This window comes from Diadema setosum, chromosome 5 (genome assembly GCF_964275005.1).
Source record: "Diadema setosum chromosome 5, eeDiaSeto1, whole genome shotgun sequence".
NCBI classification, from domain to species: domain Eukaryota; kingdom Metazoa; phylum Echinodermata; class Echinoidea; order Diadematoida; family Diadematidae; genus Diadema; species Diadema setosum.
In genome coordinates, this window is record NC_092689.1 from 18,298,974 (window position 1) to 18,319,775 (window position 20,802).

The 20,802-nt window shown below is 37.1% G+C and overlaps 1 protein-coding gene across 1 annotated transcript in view; it reads right to left on the reverse strand.

Annotated features, from left to right (window-relative positions):
* LOC140229166 (protein O-mannosyl-transferase TMTC2-like) overlaps nt 1-19,151 on the reverse strand; it is a 110,039-nt gene extending 90,888 nt beyond the window's left edge. Inside the window, exon 1 of the mRNA XM_072309431.1 lies at nt 19,019-19,151. Within this exon, the coding sequence (XP_072165532.1) occupies nt 19,019-19,101 (83 nt within the window). The 5' untranslated portion in view covers nt 19,102-19,151. The remainder of the gene's footprint in view (nt 1-19,018) is intronic.
* Between the last annotated feature and the right edge of the window lie 1,651 nt (nt 19,152-20,802).

Here is a 20,802-nt window from a genome sequence, read left to right on the forward strand (position 1 = left end):
TGAGCAGTAAAGTGATTACAATTCAGCAAATATGTCTGATTCAAGACAAGGATCACATTAGTTTAAAAAAAATCAAGGGAGACATCAATAAAATTTCATTGATCACATCATGATTAAGAATATTTGTACAGACTAAAAAAAAAAAAATACTGACTTTTCCTCTGGTAAAAAGCACTGAGTTAATGACATTTGTCTCATGCATTACTGCTTCCTGAATGAAAGATAATGTTACAATTGTGTTATCTAAGTTATATTAACAAACTGCCTTGTTCAAATCCATCATTTCCTTCAGCTGCTTAATTTCATTCAAAAGATTTTACAGGGGTTGGGTTTATCTCAACACGAGTAAATTAAGCAAAAACTGAACAAGTGCAAAGACTGCAATTCTTTTTATTACATCTGTTTTTCTTCTTTTTTTTTCCAATTCCAGCAGACTGTACTATATAGGGCTATACCACAGTGCTTCATATTGCCATCTGCTGAGTTCATATTGTAGTACCTTGTTAGCCTTCCCTGCGATCTGCTGACCCTGTATGCTTGTTTGGGTAGGTAGTACTGACAGATTCTCTCACTATCACTAAAAATCACAAACAACCCGCTCTGGAAGTCATGAACTTGCCGAACATTACCAAAGACCCCTAGCTGTCTGTTCCCAGGACCCAGTATTTTCTATACACCTTGCTCTGATTTGCTTGATTTTGTTCTGTTTTCTTTTGTTTCATTTTTGCACACTTCCACCTGCAGGGAAATTTCAATGAAACTGTTCCCATTTCTGCTGCTACGCATCTGCATTTTCACTTGACAAAAGTACCTTATCAGATTTAACGTATTACCAGTCATCGTGTTGCCTGTAGAATGTACATAAAAGGTGCAGTCTGTATTGTTGATCAGATGGAAAATTCTACTTGACGCTGCAAGTTTTTGTCACTGAAATTCCATTAAAGGATTTTTTTCTACTTTTTGTTGTTGGTGGTGGTGGTATTAAAAAGTTGTGAGAAAAGCATGCAAATAACTGCTGATGACTAAACACTACAATGATTGTGAATGCAAATTAACATAAGTACTTGACCTGACTGTCAAAGTAAAAAAAAAAAATGGTTATAGAAAGCAATCAGTCCCATTAGTGTGTGATCCAATTGCACATTTACCAAACTACCGTCTTTGTCCTTAAAAAAGGAGAGTAACAAAAATCATTAAAATCATCCCTCCCCTCAGAGTATTCATACTTTTGGGAGTGAAGCTCTGAGGTACGACAGGTGTATCCCTCAGAAATGACATCCCTGGTAACTGAGCCACAACTTAAGTACCAGTGACCTCATCATGTGCTACTTACAACTACTTGTTCCCTTCTCCCATTCCCCGAGTTCATGTTACCCGCTGGAGTCATGACATATTCAGAGTAATACAACTAGAAAGATTCTTGGGGATGGGAGCTTGGTGAGCTGACACTGTTTGTACATGCTTCCTAATCAATCATGTCAAAAGCCCTACATTGTTAAATACCCCACCGCCCCGCTGGGAGGCTGCTACAACAAGAAATATGCCCTTTTCTGCATGCAATCTCACTGCAAGTAAAAGAGCTTTTAGGGATGGCAAGTGTGGAATTGAGCAATCATGAGAAAATGAAGCTAAACAAGTACACTGTAGGCCCTACTTACTTGATTTAAAACAGAACACAGAAATACACTTGTAGAGGTGTTACTACATAGGACACACTTAACCCTCTGCATGCCTTATCAATTCCCTGTCCACATGTATGTGTGTGAAATTTGTGCACAATGAATGACTCATTGGCACAGAAAAGGTTAATGAAAAGGTCTAGGGTTCAAGCCCCATTCTAAAGCAAGAGACTTCATCCATAATGTATTTCTCTTGGGGGTTTGAGATTTGGATCGAGATCCAAATATCACTTATTTCTCATGTGAACACCTCTAAAACAATGAAAGACAGAATGTCAATTGCCACACTCTATAGGGTGATGTTCTCTTGCCTTATATTTATAACATCTGTAGCCTTTCATTAGGCAGTATCTCCCCGGTAACAATAACCCAATCAAACTTGCATACAATCAAATTGATCATGCCATAACTATTACAATGTCAAAACATACAGAAGTTGTTTGTCCATTACTGCCTCAAGCAAGTTTGAAATTAGATAAACTTCATACTTTATACATATGATTCTGGATCAAAAGTATGACTTCCCTGACCATTCGTACCCCTCATAGAGACTTCACCACTTTCAAAAGCTATTATGACTCATATCCATCAAACGGCAAAGAATATATAAAGTGTATATATATATTTCATACTGCTTTAGGGTATATATTTTATCATGCAAACTACCTCATAACAAATCAGAAAAATCAAGAGCTATCCAAATTACGAAAGTCAAAACATGAGTCAAAAGCTGACAACACTCTCCCAGCAGAAGGAGGGACTCACATTTAACACACCTTGGAGAAACACGCACACATTTGAAGAGTGTTGACGGTATGTCTCTGTGGAAACATTTCCTGTAAGTTCAATGCCATTAAGATCCCAGAAAGAGATGTCTGTATTACCGACAACTCTGGCAAAGAGAGCGACTTCCTTTGTAAACAGTATGCTGTCATGGGAATTGTTTAGGCAAGGAAAGAGAATATCATACAGCAGTTCACACTGTGCCGTTTTCTTCTTTTTTTTTGGGGGGGGGGGGGATTCTTGGGCAAAATTTTGTTTGGTGACTAGGTAGTATCCAATTTTTTCATCTTCTCCATATACACCAGTGGGCACATGAATAGAAAACAATAGTGGTCTGAAAAGGTGGCTACATGTCCCTCTGCAATGATCATAGCATGTCAAGTTTACATTGCTCCATCAGCTGCCCTGTAATAGGTGTGATATCACCGTGCGCATGGCAGAATGTTAACGTGCTTCCCTGCACATGGCAGAACGTTGTTAACCCTATGCGCACTACCACAGCCTAGCGACAATCTGCCATGCGCAGGGAAGCGCACTAATGCGAATCTGCCATGTGCACGACAATATGTGACTGGTACTCATTATTCATTTCTGTTGATGTACATCAGCCATCATGCTATAGGTTGTTGTGAATGTTAGGACCGCATACCATACAATAATTATAAATATGGGTGCAGGAGTTAATGTGCTTCTCCAACTTCTATTCCCATGCCATGCAATAAAGTGATCGTGACTGGAATGGTCAACCAAGCATATGGGTTGGGTATCCCCCTGTCCATATCTCAAAATGCACAATACAGGCATTTCTGGCATATGGCGTCACATATTTTAAACAAATGGTCAAAATTTGTCTGCATAACTTGATGATCATTCCCTTGTTTATTTATTTCATATATTCATCTGCCAATATACGTTTTGCATGCCAATATGGCTTCCCAGCAGTGTGAGCTTCAAACATATATTCTCATTCTTTTCAATAACTTTCTATCTACTCAAGATACAATGTTACATACTTTTATAAAGATTACCTTAAAGGCATAGTTTACCATTTGCAGATGAAACAAAAACCCAGCATTAGTGCTTTAAACTAGTTCTGGAATGCGAGTTAGGGATAGAAACAACCACTGTAAAAAACTGAATCCGTATAATCGATGCTAAGTATTGTTAAATACACAAAATTTAAACAATAGTTATAATAAGAATACTTCCAGATTAAACCGTCTACAGTTACGGTTTATTGAGAAAAATACTGATATCTATTTATATTTTAGGCTTTATTGCAAAAATTTTATATGGTAGGTCGTTTTGTGATACAACAGACCTACACATATGCATCAAATGTGATATCTTGAATATTTTTAAAATCACTGCTCCCTAAAGGTAAACGGCACCTTTAAAAGGGTATGTATCAAAGAGAGGTATGGAAGCCTCATGAGATTCCATTCTCTACACAGAGTATTATTCATACTAGAGCCACGACAAGCATGATATCTGAAAATACACTAACTCTCTCTTTTTTTTTCTCCTTTTTTTTCGAGGCATCATGGTCTGATTTTGTGATTTGTTTTAGGACTCCTACGATATGTTTCTTGGCCACCTCTAATGAATATATTTCTTGACAGATGGAATTACTTATATTTTCCATAATTAATTCCAACTTCAGTCACTCGGTGTGGTCCATTAAATGCAGTACTGTGGTATCATATGTTCAATCTGTCTCCATTTACTTTCCCTTCCTCATTAAATTTATTCATCTTCCAGGTCTAAATATGAGTTCAATCCTCTCTTTAACAAAGCAATTGCATTATCACTTCAGAAATTGATGTCTTGCTCTACAACATTATACAGCACTGCTACATTACACCAAAGTTTAGTGGGTCAAATATATCACATTTCTCTCATAAGGCTTAAATCTCTGGGGTTCTCTTCCCCTCATGATCATTGATACACCTGTGCATAAGAGCAACATCATAAAGGTCATAATCATAAAAATCAAAATGTTTTGCAAAGTAAATTATCATTGGCTTAGAGAGTAAGCTGTATGACTGCATTAATTTGATGATTAGAATTATTCTTACTGTCATTTCAGTGAATATGAATCTTGGAAAAATGATAGCAACTGATGCCATTGAACAGCTGTAAACCAGATGGAATGTTCATGTTCTGAGAATACTGCAGTGAAGTTTATTGGATAAATGTATGGAACTATGTAAAAATGTAAACTTGTGAAAGTCCCGATCACATTTTAAAGAAAAATCCGACTCTTGTATTTAACGTCCTTCTAATTCGCAAGCAACTTTATTTCTTATTGTTGCAAATTGAATGCAGGCGTGGAAAGATTTAAAGGAAACCATCAATTCGAAGTCTGCCATGAACACTCATGAAATACACCCACATCAAATGTTTCGTACCGTTACGGTAGGTACTAACTTCTTTCAGTTCTTTTAAGGCTGCACTCTGTGTTGCCACACATGACTGAATGAGATTTATGGCATGGAATTTGATCATTCTGAGGAGAAATCATGGTAGAGTTTTGAAAATGGGCCGAGAAATTAACGAGACAGTGGAGTCAAAGAGACGTGAGATTGGATAGTGGGGTCAGGATTCTAAACCCTTGAAACAAACATGCCCAGCTCCAGCGCAGGGTGAGGACAGCTCGTCAGGTTATCAGCAATACACATAGCCATTCTACACAGCGCCCATAAATAATCATAGAATGAACCAATATCATTTGATAGTAGAGGTAATAAAGCTACAACCTGGACATGCTCAGCTGAATGAAATAATGCCCATATCTGTCCGCCAGCCTGCTCAGGTTGCTGTCCTGGTAATGGCTCTTTGTCCCAAATGTCCCATGATTTCAGAAAACATCTACATCTACAGAGCAATTTGTATAGGTCTGTGTCCTAGAGGGACCCACAGTAAAACAACTTTTTTCATACATATCATGCTCTCTATAAAATGGTCTATCATGTTGGAATGCTGGTAGAGGTCTGAAAGGAAGGAAATAGGATGTAACTTTCTGAACAGAACTGGCCATGACATGCTACTGAAGGAGGAGCAGCACTTGTTTTCTAAATCTTGTCAAGGGACTCACCTACTCTCTGAAGTGACATTTTAAGGACCAAGGTCAAGAATATTCTGTGATCGTCTGAAAATCTACTTTGTTTTTAGTTTCAAATACATGCCCTGTACTGCCATTCTCTTTGCACACAAAATAATGTGTTGTTCAAAATTTTTATGGTGAGAACATAAATAATGTGGTTTTTTTTTTTTCACAAGATTTAGGTCAGTGATCCAAATTGCTAAAATTTTTGTGATTCTTTTTGCAAAAAGATGGAAAGTTATGCAGTAAGACCAGTGACTGTAAAATGCCCAGATTTTATATATATTCCACAACACAGCAAATAAACAATCCTATGTTATGATGAAGGGGAAATGAAATCATTTAGGCCTACTCAGCTGTATTAAAGGCATTGCTTTTACTCAAAAAGTTTTGTTAGGACACATTCAATAAACACAGTTGTAAATGATCCTGTGTTTACATGGTAAAGTGTATGACTGCACTATAGTTCATGTACTTACAATTTTATGTTGTCATTTTTTACCTCTTTTATTTAGCATGATAAACTTTCATTCAGGACATTGAATCCATATTAGGTAACAAAGAATGGAACACAAAATCTGCAGTAATACAATGAAATGGTATGATGCCCTAAATGTGTAACCATCTATCAGAAACAGATCACTTCAAATTGAACCAAAAACTGACGTCTAATGAATTTTCCAAGACCCCCCTTTTTTTTAAGGACAGTTAAATTCAGTCAGTTATCAAGATATAGGTAATCTCCCTAGTGCACACAGGATTGTATTAGGCCCTACATGTGTATACAACACATTTTCTGTGCTTTCTTTAACTTACAAAAGAAAGGAAACAGAAAGAGAAGAATATTCAACCTAGATCATTTTTGGCAGACGACAAGATAAATATGCCTGGGGAGCTCAGGCACCAAACTTGCAATTAGGTCACCCTGTATTGATTATCAAATCAATAGTGACAGCATTGCACAGACCTGAATCTCTGGAAAATGAAAATGCCATGTTCTAAATTTGGGGAGGTGAATGTCCACCACCACCACCACCACCACCACCACTATTACCTCTGCACTCATTCCTCCACACCACCATATTTTCCTTAACAAAATTTCCCATCTGGCCATCCTTGGAATTCTGTAAATTTACGAGGCTAGAGGGTCAGGACTAATGGTAATAACAATGACCCCTGAAACAACAGAGAACAGGATGAGACAAAAAGTAGACACCCTTCTCCAATCCGACCACATATCATTCAACATAGTAGTTCCGCCCCCATCAAGAGGCAAAAGCTTTCCTCACCCTCAGGTATGCTCGCTATCCTGTAAGGGGTACGACTTCCGGGGAGTACAAATACCAAGGTAAGAAAATTCTGGTGGCCCTATGTATAGTAGCCACTCTAGCATTTGAGTGAAAGAAGATTGGCTGTACAGATGGGAACGAATCTAGAAAGGAGAAGAAAAATAACAGATGTGGACATAGGAATAGGTGATCAACTTGCAGCAAAATACCCCAAAGCAGGATTCGCAGCCTCAAGAGCAGAACAGAGTTAGTGCTTAAATGTGTAAGGTCATTGGAGTTTATTCCCTTCTGCTTCTTACTTTGCAAAAATGGGTTTCCAGTAACAAAGTGATTTTGTTCAAATAGTTTCTTTACAGTTCTTTTTTTTTTCATTTCCACTTTCAAATTCATGTTCACATATATTATATTCTTCTTCTTCTTCTTCTTCTTCTTCTTCTTCTTCTTTTTGTAATTATTACACCTGAAAGGATTCATGTGATACTAGAAATACAATTTGAATTAAATTGATACCTATATGTACTTGAAGATATTAGTGAATACGTTGAAGAAAAATAAACTGGCAGTGATTTTCACAATCTTGAGTCTTCACACATTGAAGCTATCACAAGGCTATTAAACCAACTAAAAAAAAACATATCTGCATGGATACATCCATAGTATGATTGATACAAACATAGGCCTGACAAACTTAAAACTCACACAGAGGATGAATATTACAGCCACAGAGGATGAATATTACAGTTGAAGGGCTATAATATTCTAACATTTGAGAAATAATTCAAAAGTATGATATGGGAGGGGGATGTGTGTGTGTGTGTGTGTGTGTGGGGGGGGGGGGGGGGGGGTAAGAGGCAAAATGTTTTGGAAGGAGGGGGTTAGGATACATGGACCACACCACAGCCCAGACTTCTCTGTCATCACAAACAATCAGTATTGCATTTTGCCAGAAACCTGTGGCCGTTGAGAGAAAATTCCCTCTCAATCAAACCCAGCAAAGGTTCATATTTTCAATTATCTGAATACAAACATGGAGAAGGCCTTCCTGCCCCTCCCGGAGGAGACGGAAGAAAACACCCAAAGATAGCAAAAGTGATCATTAAAAGTGCAGTTATCCTTGCCTGAGACCAACCTCCTGGCTAGCAAAGGCACTCCTGCCCTTTTATCGGCCACAAAGTGGTCCACAGAGGATAATTACTGTCCACAGTACATTGGAACAACTTTTCTGAAAAATTCCAATTTGAAATTCTGCATATTTTCTTTTTCAACAAAAAAAAAAGTCTGCTCTCTCTCTTTTTTCTTTTTTTTTTTTTGATCAGGAACTCGTCCCTTGAAGGAAAGCATCTCTCCAGGAATTGAGATCAACCATGCGAGCAAATCAGTTTTGAGCTGGCAATGCACAAAATTATCAGTGTTTGATGAATTGATGTGGGGATCACCGATTGTCTTATTCATTCACAACACAAACAAAGCTTATGCGAACCCAAGAGTCTGTCCGCTGTCGGGCATGTGAAAATAATTTCCAGAGTCATCGAGTATTTAATCATATCTGACATGTTTTGGTGCCTCGCAAACTGGCAAGCAGACACAGTCGCTTTGTGTCTCAGCTGCGTAAGCCACAGCAAACATTCATATTTCATCCAGTTGGTATCACACTAAGAACATTTCCTTCAATGTTATGAACACAAACATACTGTACTGTACATTGTGAACATAAAAAGCTTTGGAAAAGAACGGAAATCAAGAAAATAGGATGAATTTCAAATGGTATATTATTCTCCTATGTTTATTGAACCCATTATCTTCCTTTATGTTTCACTACAGATCACAACATAATCTTTTTTTGTCATCAGAAACATTCAAAAGGATGATGAAGTATCATTTTGATTCAGTCTTGATCTTATGTAGAACAGGTCTGCGGGGGGTTTGTGAGCTATCATTTCATTCTGTATGCAGACGGTGTATATAATGAGACCTCAGAAAGAGTTTGCTGTTCATCCACAGGTTTTTATCAAAGGATATAATCGACTATAGATTTCCTTACCACACAGGCTGCCATACACTTATGATAGAAATCAACGATATAATCAATTCTAACTCTTCATAAAACAGAGCCCTGATGAAATGGTAAGAGTTATTATGCATGGAAGAAAAAGTTCCTAGGTTGCCATCTTATGAAAAACATGCCAGCTGTTCTGTCCTTAGATTCCTACCAGACAACCCTGTAGATTGGAAATGAGTCATCTCTACATGTCAAAGCAAACAAATACTTGTGCTCTCTTTTTTAGTGTGGTAGTCCATTTGTCAGCTGACACTGAAGATCAAGACAGATGTTGAAACAATCACGGCACAGTTCCATCACTGTCGAGTGGAAGGGATGATGGTAAACATCGACATCAAAAGAATGCTTTTCTAAAAAAAAAAGTTAGTCAATATTCTTTCCACTTAATCAGCAGCCATTACATAAATTTTTGTTGAGAAGAAGCATGAAAAAATAATTCCGCACACACTTTAGTAGCTCTATTGGCCAAACTTATTCACGTGACATACATGTAAAACATTACAACTGACATACTAGATATTGATTGATTTTGAATCTTCTTTCAAAAGCACTCTTCCTCAGTAATCAATTCTCTTTGCACGTCACACGTGTCATATTTTGTCTTTTTCTCTCTTTTTTTCTTCGATTAGCCCAATGAGTCAGCCTAGGCCGCAAGTATACAGGTGAGTTAGGAGAACTGATTGCATGTTTCAGTTTTCTTTCTTGGTGAATGACGGGGGGGGGGGGGGGGGGGAGAGACAGATGGAAAAAATGAGAGGATGGCAAGAGTAGCTGAAGTAGAAGACAGCACGATAGGAAAAGAAAAAACAGCACCTAAGCTGATGAGTCTCCAAGAACTTGTGACAATAAATAGTGCAGTACTTGTAGGCTCCTATTTTCATCACTATTAATTCTCCTTCTTGTTGTCCGGGTCTTTTCAATTTCCATGCAGGCTGGTAATCGTCTGCTCAATGGTTGATCAATCTTTCCTCTTCATCCCTGTCACATGACACCGTTCCTCTACTCGTGTAGCTGGCCAGCCTCTGGACGGGCAAAAGCGCTTGCTGGTAATGAATACTCCGCTGGGAGCTGGCACAGGAAACGTATAAACCTTTTGTGCATCAACCGCCAAAATTGATAGTCCTCCAGGAGTAGTGAGGCTCAGAAATCTTGCAGCGTGCCAAGGAAAAATATGCAAGCTAAGTGTTCGATATTTCTCTCAATTTATGAAAGCACTGCAGGGCACAATTTTCCTAATTGACCAACATCATTTCCTTGAACATAGCTGCCATCTTTCACACCTTGTTCACAAACTACAGGTCCTCTATAAATGTCTTAACAACCTAAATTGCTAATTCAAATCAATTTGGAAATGCTGAGGTATTCCCAGCAGTGTATTATAATCATGACATTGCTCAACAGCCATAAACCTGTTTTGTGTGGGTTTATTTGTGTGTATACATGTATGTATGTGCGTGCGTGTGTGTGTGTATGTGTGTGTGGGTGTGTGCTTATGTTTAGATTAATTGTGGGAAGGGTACCTCATATAATCTGCATTTGTTCTTAAAACAGGATACATGAATAATGAATGATTATACATTATTTGAGGAGGAGACATGCACCCTTTAAGCTTGTTTGCAGTTATCCATGTACAATGTGTCAGAGTTACCAGTTTGCATGAATTGCCAGTTATCAGCTGTAATTTTGCTGGAGTCACAGCAATTACAGACTATGTACATGGTAAATTTGATATAAGATTACCCTAGATTTTTTTTATCGATTTCCTCTTGCAGGTTCAGAAAGAAGATACAGCACTAGGATATGATACTCGTATAGATGCACAAATCACTTCGGAATGTGAGCATGTGGAGTTGAAGACGTTGCTGCAGAAGAACTGAATGGATATGGCTGGCACATATTCGCATACATGGTGATGACAGTCAAGTCTTTCAGTGTAGCCTGAAGCACGGAGAGGACCAGTTAATGAAATAAGTGCTCTGCATAACTTGACTTGTCTGGCACACATAACGAAAGAGCATTTCATGTCCTCAGTCTGTTGAAACACAGATTGATTGGAAAAGATTGAGAGAAAATGTTCTGCAACAGGGACAATTTGGTTTCCAAGAAGGAAAACTGTAGGTATTGAAATATATGTGGGATATCACATAAGCTGTACTTACTAATTACGTCTACTTTCATTTTGCAAGGGAGCCAGAATTGTTTAGGGATTTACAGCTAATCTCTCCTGTCAGCAAAGATAAAGCAGAGTGGCAGCTCGTAGTCTGCTTGTCAAAAAAAAAAAGGAAAGATGATAAACACAAAAATCACTCTCGTGTTGGCTTGTTCATTAGTAATTTGAATCTTTGAATCTTTGAATCTTTGAATCACATACAATTCTTGATCACCTTTTTCCAAGGTTCTTTTACAGATAGTTGAGTTATCTTGTTTTCACATGTACCAAGAGTGCTTAGTTTGAAACACAATTGTAATGACGCATCACTAGAATTGTGATTCAAATGAAACATTCTTGCCGCGTGAATGCAGACTGGAACTGCCGAGGGTGATTTGAATCGTAATTCCCATCATGTTTCAAATGACGGTCCGGAGGTATTTTCCAATCACGATTTGCCAGAATTACGGGACAAAACAGTCGTGTGAATGGATTGACTTCCAAAATCGCGTTTTGGGGGGCAGAGCTTCTGCTGACCTTTCAACCACTTCGTCAGAAAAAACACGCCCTCTAAGTGCTCACACTGCAGTCAAAGTGCGAGCTACTCATGGCTCAAGAGTGATTGATTGGAACTTGGAAAGACACCAGACCGCCCCTCCTTGCTCTGAAATTCAAAACCACAGTTCAATCCAAAAAGCCTTCCTCGGCCGTGTGAAGGGATGATAACTCGAATCGTAATTCCAATCGTGTTAGCAATTCAGCATTACAATTATGTTCCTCGATACGTGTAAAATTGACCATGTATCTTAGTAGACATCAAGATTCAGCATTGATTACCTTTCTTCCATAAGCAAAAAACTACTGCCATAGTTGAAAGAAGATATTCCTGTTTTCTGTGAATGCTGTAACTTTTAAAAAGAAGATTGATGATGCTAGGACCTCTTGTTTCATCAGATAGCTAATTGTAAAAGCAAAATTATGACTGACTGCATACCGGGAAAATAAAATTCACACAGAGGCCATCACTTATATAGGGCCTACTTTGGATATAGGGTAGATGCTCAGGATATTCTCAGAATACAATAAACGTCCATTAGGATGCTTTACTCACTAGTAGGAGCCCGACGCATTGGACATCGACTTCGCAAGCAATCAAACAAAGGAAATTTGGTTCGTCAGGTAGAAGATTGCTAGTCTACTACCAAGATAATAATGGTAACCTACATTTAAATTCAGAAATTTTCAGGAGAAAAACAAATGCTCTCTCTCTCACATACACACAAGCATAACGGAGGCAAAATATTGCTTACTTGTGGACTGACTTAAGAATACATATCAATATCATCATCATATTTTGGCAATGTTCAGTTTTGTGCCAGTATATCTTCATCAAAGCATACAAACTTGATGGCTGCATACCTGCTGGGATAGCCCCAAGAAAAGAACTGAATGTGAAAACAAGGCAGAACTAGATGTTGACTTGTCTCAAGGGTCTAATGATGTATACAGATTGCACACCATGGCAGGAATATATCAAATCAGCTATCAGAGTAGTGGATATTATCAAACAAAAAACTGAACCAAAATAATATTCAGCTCACTTTTTCTCTACGTGTTACCACTGCACTTATTCAATATATAAAGTTTGCAAAGTTTGTTATTTTATTTCTACTATTAAAGCACAACTACATTTACAAAAAAAAAAACAACAACTACAACAACACTTTTGGTATCACAGATGTTCACCCAAGCCTTCAGAGAAACAAAGTGTAATGTATTCCTATCATGCATACTATATACTTCCACATCAAAATTCTACCTTTTTCTTCTCCCTCCCTCTCTCTATCTTTTCTCTATAAAATTCCTTTCCTAATAATGCCAGACACCTTTTGCTCCGCATGCCCACACCCTTGGGTCAAATGCGGGTATTTGCTGTAACTGATCACTCTTAATTGCCAACACCATGATGATATCATCACAATTTAGCCAGCAGGTATCGTCCATGTATAATGAGTAACATGATAGTGCCAAGAAGCCCCTGCCTGCATGGCTCTCCTATAAGGAGTGGATTGGGGTGGGGTGGGGGGTTGGAGGAAGGGATAAGGGGGTGGGGCAGTGAGGATGGGTGGATGAAGAGCTGGGATGAAGATGGGAGTTGGAGGGGATTTCTTCTTCCAATCATCCTGGATTGCCTGAAACGTAGATACTCCCATTGTAATCAACCTTGCCCTCGCTGGTATAACTGAGACCTCATTGTGTCCTTGGGAGAGCTTTGGATTTCAAATACATGTACAACACACAAAATTTCAGTGTTTTTCATCACATAATTTAAGTAATGCACATAGTATGCAGTATTACAGGGACATCAAAAAATGAATGTCTTCCACTCCAAATTGACACTCTTATAATGCCCCCCTAAAAAAAGAAAAAATAACATGTTAAAATCACCAAGTTCTTTATATGTATAAGTTAAAATTAATATCTATATCATTCAACCTCCACAAACTGACCAAGCTATCAACACAGTCACACAGTAGAAGTTGTGGCAATATTTTTTTTTTTTTAATACAGGATTGCACTTGGTCAAAAGGAAACAAGTTAGTTAAGGGAAAGTGATTAAAGGTCAAACTTTTCTGAAAGTCAACTCCGTCTGATAGCAGAGAAAACTTATAGCTGTTCAGGCAGGGGCATTCACACATTTCTTGAAATATTTAGAGAGGAGCATAAACAAAATACACCATTCTCACAGGTAGATACTATAATCATTCAAAACTTTCTATGAAGAGTTTTATCAGAAAATGGGAGTGTTGTTCAAATTCAGACGATTTTTTTTTTCATTTAGTACCAGTGGTAGTTTGCCAAGTTTTCTAGTGATGAATTAATGAAGGCTGTGTCTTTTACTAAACCATTTTCACTCATTCCTACTGGTGTAGGAAAAGTACAAACATGAAATGAAGTATATCCCCTCTTTGTCTCTTACTACACTATATAAATATTATTAATAACTAATAAATCAGGTATTCATAAGTAAAATTTTTCAGTACAATCCTATCAATTCCCACTGTCATAAATTTGTCAAGTCTGTCATTCTCATTGTAATTGCAGCCCAGCATGTTATTAATATAATGTTGCATAAAATAATACAATTACAATGTAGTGCCTACTAAAAACAGGTCCCAGTGGATGAGAATGTACATGTATTTTAATCTAAAATTGATAAACGTCATCTACCATTTTACATCATTACATTTTGCCCCCATTCATTCCCAGAAAATTGTGCACTCAGCTTATTCTGAAATTGAACGCAACCTCTTCAAACTTAGGAGTGTTAACTAGCTATGGCACATAACTGAAAACACCCTGTTGTAAGGCACAATAAATTTCCGCTTTCTAAATTGTGTATAATAAAAAGCATATCAATGGTTTCCTTACAGATCATTGCCATAAAGAGTACCTGTTGACTTAATAAAAGCAACAGACCAAATGCGATTACAATCAGTCTAGAAGACCTGGGCACAGGACAACAACCTTCCAGGGAAGTTCATGTTGCTAATTCTGTGTACAGGATGTTCACCACGACTGCCTGGAATGATCCACAATTCCTTCTACAATAAGCAAGTTTGGAGAGAGAAAAAAAAAATCCACCTTGCGCATGAGCAGTAAAAGGTCATTTGTATCATTGTACCAACAGGCATCACATTGCTATTTTTATATTTCACTGAGATAAGCATCTACAAAGCAATCATTATTCATGCAGTCCTTATAATAAATGGTGCTTGTCAGCACATCCACCTGACATCATACCTGGTACAATGCATTTGGCAATACTGAGAGAAAAAGTTTTTTTTTTTCTTTTTTTTAAATACATTCAGTGTAAAACAATGAAATGGATGCTCACCCAAATATTAATTAAAGGACCATTCTGATCACTTGGTCTTACTACGCAAGTTCATTATTTGTTTAAACACGATTAATGAATTCCACAAAAAGTTACATTGGGCAAGCCCATGCATCTAGTCACTTTGAAAATGAGTAAAGTGCCTAACCAAGTGAAAAAAGAGAAAGGTCATTCATACCAATGTGCCGACAAGCCAACTCTGAATTGGCTCATTGAGAAGTCACTCCCAATGAGACCGATTTTTCCTCGCCTGCAGAAAATCCTTCAGCTCAGCTCAACATTTTCTTCATTATTTGAAGCAATCATTTAATTGTATCTATATGTTTAAATGTAGCAAGTCATTTCTTTTCTATTCCATTATTGCAGCATTTATATAAAGAAAGGAATATATGCAAAGATTTATGAAAAACTCTTTAATGCATTCGGTTAAACATGTGATACAATTTCATACGGAATTCAATGAATAATGATGCAGAAAACATTCATGCTAATGAAAATCATGATGAGCAATATACAGAAAACAGACAGTAATCCACAAGGGCAATTTTACAATACTGGACTATGAAAGTGTGACATCTTTTGAATATTGCTAAGAAATAATGCAAGAAAATAATGCAAATTCTTGTAGCTTGGCATTAAATGTGTAGTTGCCGTGAGGGTAGAACAAATTTCAAATTTGAGTAAAATGCTAATTTTGTAATGAAAAATATGTTACACATACCTGGTACACAATCATATACCACGGTAGACCTTTTAGTTCAAAATGCTTGGTGTGACATTCCATCATACAAATGTTACACAATCTTTACAAATAAAAGATTAGTTGATTACTTTTATATAGGCCTAGTGACTGATACTGCTTTCTTTCTGAAGAAGAAACAACTTAGAGTAATCAACTTTTCACATTTTATATTTTCAATTAGAGTTCATGAAGTCATGTAATATTCATTACTCTGCATTTGGGTGGACACCAAAGATTCTAAAATTGTTTATATTATCTAGTGAAATAATGTTCCACATTTCTCAATGAATTTTAGATCCACATTATGGAAAGCTCCTCTAGTGAAAAAAAAAATGAATATTTCAAATGAAGTTTTCCTAACTGCATTTGGAATTATGATGTAACAATATAACTGGTGGACATTAAAAATGTGCCCAGTATTTCTAAGTATTACTAATATACTATTCAACCTTCTTCTTCATAAGTTTAATATAATAATTATTCCATGTAGTTCTTTCAAGAAATAAACTTTAAAACAAAAGAGTCATTTGTATCAACTACTATTTAGAAGTATCAAATGTAGCATTTATTATGAGGTGGACACCATGGATCAGGAAGGATACATGACATGAAATATAGTGATGATTTATAGAATTACATGCATCCCAAGATATTCAGTTCTATGAGCATGCTCTGGATCAGCACTTGCCATATCAGACAACAATAGCACATTGGATAGTCTTGCAAATTTCTAGAATACCAATTCTCACAATTTATGTCTTTCTGTGTCACATATTTCATGTCTAGTTATGGACAAAAAAGAAAATGGGTTTCACCAAACATATAATTGGAAACTGCTGGATTTCATATACCAAGTTATTTCATTAATCTCTAATATATATCTGCAGTATATGACATGATGAAATTATTATATTATGCTAAATTATTTCTATGTTTGAATATGAAATATTCATTGAGAAATCTCTCCAGTATTGTAGAAATGTCTATATATTACATCCCCAGTAAAACTTTAATTGAAAAAAAAAGAAGTCTGGGATTACAATTCAGGTTTCACGACTTTATTACACTCTCCTCACATTCTCCTGATAATCATATTCATGTCAAGTAGATAACAATACTTGGAAAATCATCTTCTGACACAAACTAGAGTATATGTCCATGAAAAATGCAGATTCTGTAAATTACACTGAGACTCCACATATTTTCTCTCAATGATTGCTAACTTTGTTACACTATAGTCAAAAGTCTTAGTGAGTGACTGTTTGTTTGTTTGTTTGTGTGTTTTTGTTTTCTTTTCTGTACATTATGGCTTTATGAATATTATGCAACAAAACATCTGATCGAAGCCATTTTCAGCAATGTCAGGAACAGAAATATATTCAATTTGTAATTTCTTTCTAAACTATTATATTTTTGTTTTACTTTCTTTTAAACATCTAAAATTCATCAAAATTTCGAGGCCCTCACATGAATAAAAAACCAATACTAAAATCAATAAAAACAAGCTCTTAAACCACACAGTGTATTCAAGGAGTTATTCTAGATTATTGAACACAGATTTGTCATTACTGTTTTGTTTAGCTCTATTCTCATCACCAGTACGGACTAAAATTATATTTCAATTTTCTATATCAACAATCAATAACTTTATGTTTTTGTGGCAAACTCACTGATTTGTCAACTTTATTATAAATTCCTGTTTCCTTTCTTCTAAAGCTACATATCAATGTTGGTTTGGATATATAGACCTTAGTAATTTGTCATCCAATGCATCCAGACCATTCTATTAATTCAATATGCCACCAGAGTATATATTTTATCTTCATCTTTTTGACATACAGTTATATGCACTGTGTCATCTTTGCTGAGCTTCCATTTGCATAAATTTCCTTTTCTTCTATCAGTCATGAAAAAAAAATACTCTTATTCAGTTTATCTATTATTCCTGATCATTTTATCATATTGACCTTATTGGTACTTACATATAGGCCACAGTGTACAACTGTTGAAGTAAAGCTTTTATAGTTCAGTCACATTAATGGGAAAATTATCTCAAAGAAACAAAAAGATTCCAAAGCTTCTGAGATACTAAATTTGGCATAAAACTGAGGGTCAAACTGACTGTAAAACTTCAGATTTCTGAACCTTTTAACTGTTATTCTGGATAACTGAACTCAGGTACTGAATTACTAGAATAGATGATAGGCAAATTTGTTTGTTAAACTGTATAGTTCAGCAACAGTTTCTAGACAAAGGTCACATAATCTAAGACTGTGAATATCAATCAGCACATTCAATGGCTGAGAGAAATATATCATTTAATCAAATTATTAAACAGATGGGTATAAAATAATAAAGCACTGCCAGAACAAAAATAAGACATTGTCCTGCCAAAGGAATACATGTTGAGGTGACTGTGACTAAATAGCATTATCATCAAAACAGAAACAGATTCTGGAAGTGAATATATTAAGTGCCATCATTTATCTCTAAAGGTATATCCATGGATCTTTCTAAATCTAAAGCCTGTATAGTGTAGAGCAGCACCTAGGATGAAAGGAGTTCAACTGATATTCAGCACTAAAATAACAATTTACAAGAAGGGACAAACTGATAACAATCTAATAAATCATGCGCTTTCGTCACAAATATTATGACATTCGCGTCATTTTCCCCTGTGAACCTGCCCTATCACGTTCTCCCATCGGAGCCCACGAAGCATGTACCCCGAAGCTACCGGGGGCCTCCGATAGGAGCGCTGGTGGGTTGGGCTGATGATAGGCGCAGCCGACCGTTTGACAAGCCAGCGATAGCCAGGTTGGTGGGAAAATGTCAAGGGGGAAATTCTGGTTTTGATGACTGATAAAATTGGCAAGTGACCACTTGCACAAAGTAAGTAGTCAAATATGGGATCATACGTCAAATAACTTTGCCTTTAAGCGCAATAAAGATTCGGAACGAGATGAAGATGGATTTGTTCATATAGCACTGAATGGCTTTAGCCTTCTTCAGACACGGCGTCACTTTGACACCATACTACCAGCCACTACACGGCTAGACTCCGGCGTGGATTACGACCGGTGGCTGGTATAGGAGAGGGTGCGCATACCACCATATTTTCTTGTCAATATTTCCATAGCATGAAAGGGGGAACCATCTCAATAAATCAGCCAAAAAGATTGATACACAATCTCTATTGTCCACTTCATTGTTGATAACCTGCTTCAAAAGATATGATCCATTTAGAAATTCTGGGTTTCCACACTAAATGCTACAACAAAATGTGAGGAATAATATCAGGCATTTTACTTACGAATCGTCATAGGCAAAATCCGCAGAGAGAGTGTTACAGTACAGCAAAAAGGCCGTAACACAGCAGATAATCACGTCATACATTGTTGAATTATCCCTCCAACATCCAAGTTCAAGAGCATCTCAAGTTTATCTGTAGTCCCAGAGCAGAACGCGTGGAAAACACCGCATATTTGATGGAGATTGCATGCAACTGCAGACGGTGGACCTAGCAGACGGCTCTCCAGTTCTCTCCTCCGTGTTCGCTGGATATCCGAATGCGTGGAAGTGTTTATCCATACACTGTGAACGCGTGTGCGTGCTGCTAGTTCTCATGCATTTGAGACTACTTTGCCTGCGTCTTATGTCAACAAATCCGCGACACGCGATAGGACTGTGTACCGCGAACCTGGCGGCAAAATTCAGCACAACCCACTTCAGTGAGAGGGGGCTGACTAGAGAGCGGAGGAGTAACCATCCCTTTATCACATCTTGTTATTTTCGTATGTTCAATGTATAATAAGAAGACAGCTTTGTACGCTCCGAGTGTCTACTCGGATTACTTCACATTTGACAAATTTTCATCACAAGTTACATGGGAGTTTCTTTGTGTCGAATCTTGGGTATACCAGAGTTTGAATTGCATTCGAGAGAAAACTCTTCCTCTCTGGGGCTACATACCGACCAATAATCATCTGAGTATTTATCTACATTATCTTCCTCGTTAGCAGCAGCAACAACAATCACCAAGATCAAATTCACTACCACACCACACCACTTAATAATCATCAGCATCACTTTCACCGCTGCAGCCGCCATCACTATACACCACCACCATGCACCACCACCACCACCATCACCACAATCATCATCACTTTGTTTTTGGCTTATCTATCGGCAAGAAGATATGATTACAACAACAATCACTCGAGAAACGTATACTTTATAGGTAGGGGGCCATTCTTGCTTGAAAAGTTATCCGACGTCGCGATATCTCACACGTTTTTATTTTATATTTTGCCAAGGTTAAATGTTGGGCACTTTGCAATCTGGCCGTCTGACTTACGAAGAAGAGCTTGAGAGAGAAGATAATAAAACATAATAATTTATAAAAATTATAGTCATTTATGTCAAGCACAGGGGGTTGTGGTTTATTTTCAATCATCGAGGCCTGTACATTTCAGAGCATTTTCTATGAATGTTAGCGTAACATTTCATACTGCACATTTCGTTTTCTTGTTGCAGAAAGGTACTGTATAATGTATACAAGGCTCGACACCACCTCTTTTTCTTTTGGTGCCCCGACCGGGTCACCGGGCCACCACTTATGTCGAGCGTTGCATGCATATTGCGTAATTTTCTCTCGTCGTCGACATACGGATATAAAGGCATAATTTACCATTTGCAGATGAAACAAAAACCCAGCCTTAGTGCTTTTCAATAGCTCTAAAATGTGAGTTCGGGATAGAAACAACCACTGTAAAGATTTGAAACCGTATAATCTACGTTAAGTATAGTTGTTAAATACAAAAATGTGAACAATACTAAATGTTTCCAGATTAAACCGTCTACAGTTATGGTTCATTGAGAAAAATACTGATATCTCCTTATATTTTAGGCTTTATTGTGAAAATTGTATAGGCCTATGGCAGGACGTTTGGTGATACAAGAGACCTACACATACGCATCAAATGTGATATTTTGAACATTTTTTAAATCACTGATCCCAAAGGTAAACGGGACCTTCTCATGGACTGTGATGCGTTTTCTTTTGAAGGCCTATATAGAATTCGCATTTCCTATTGT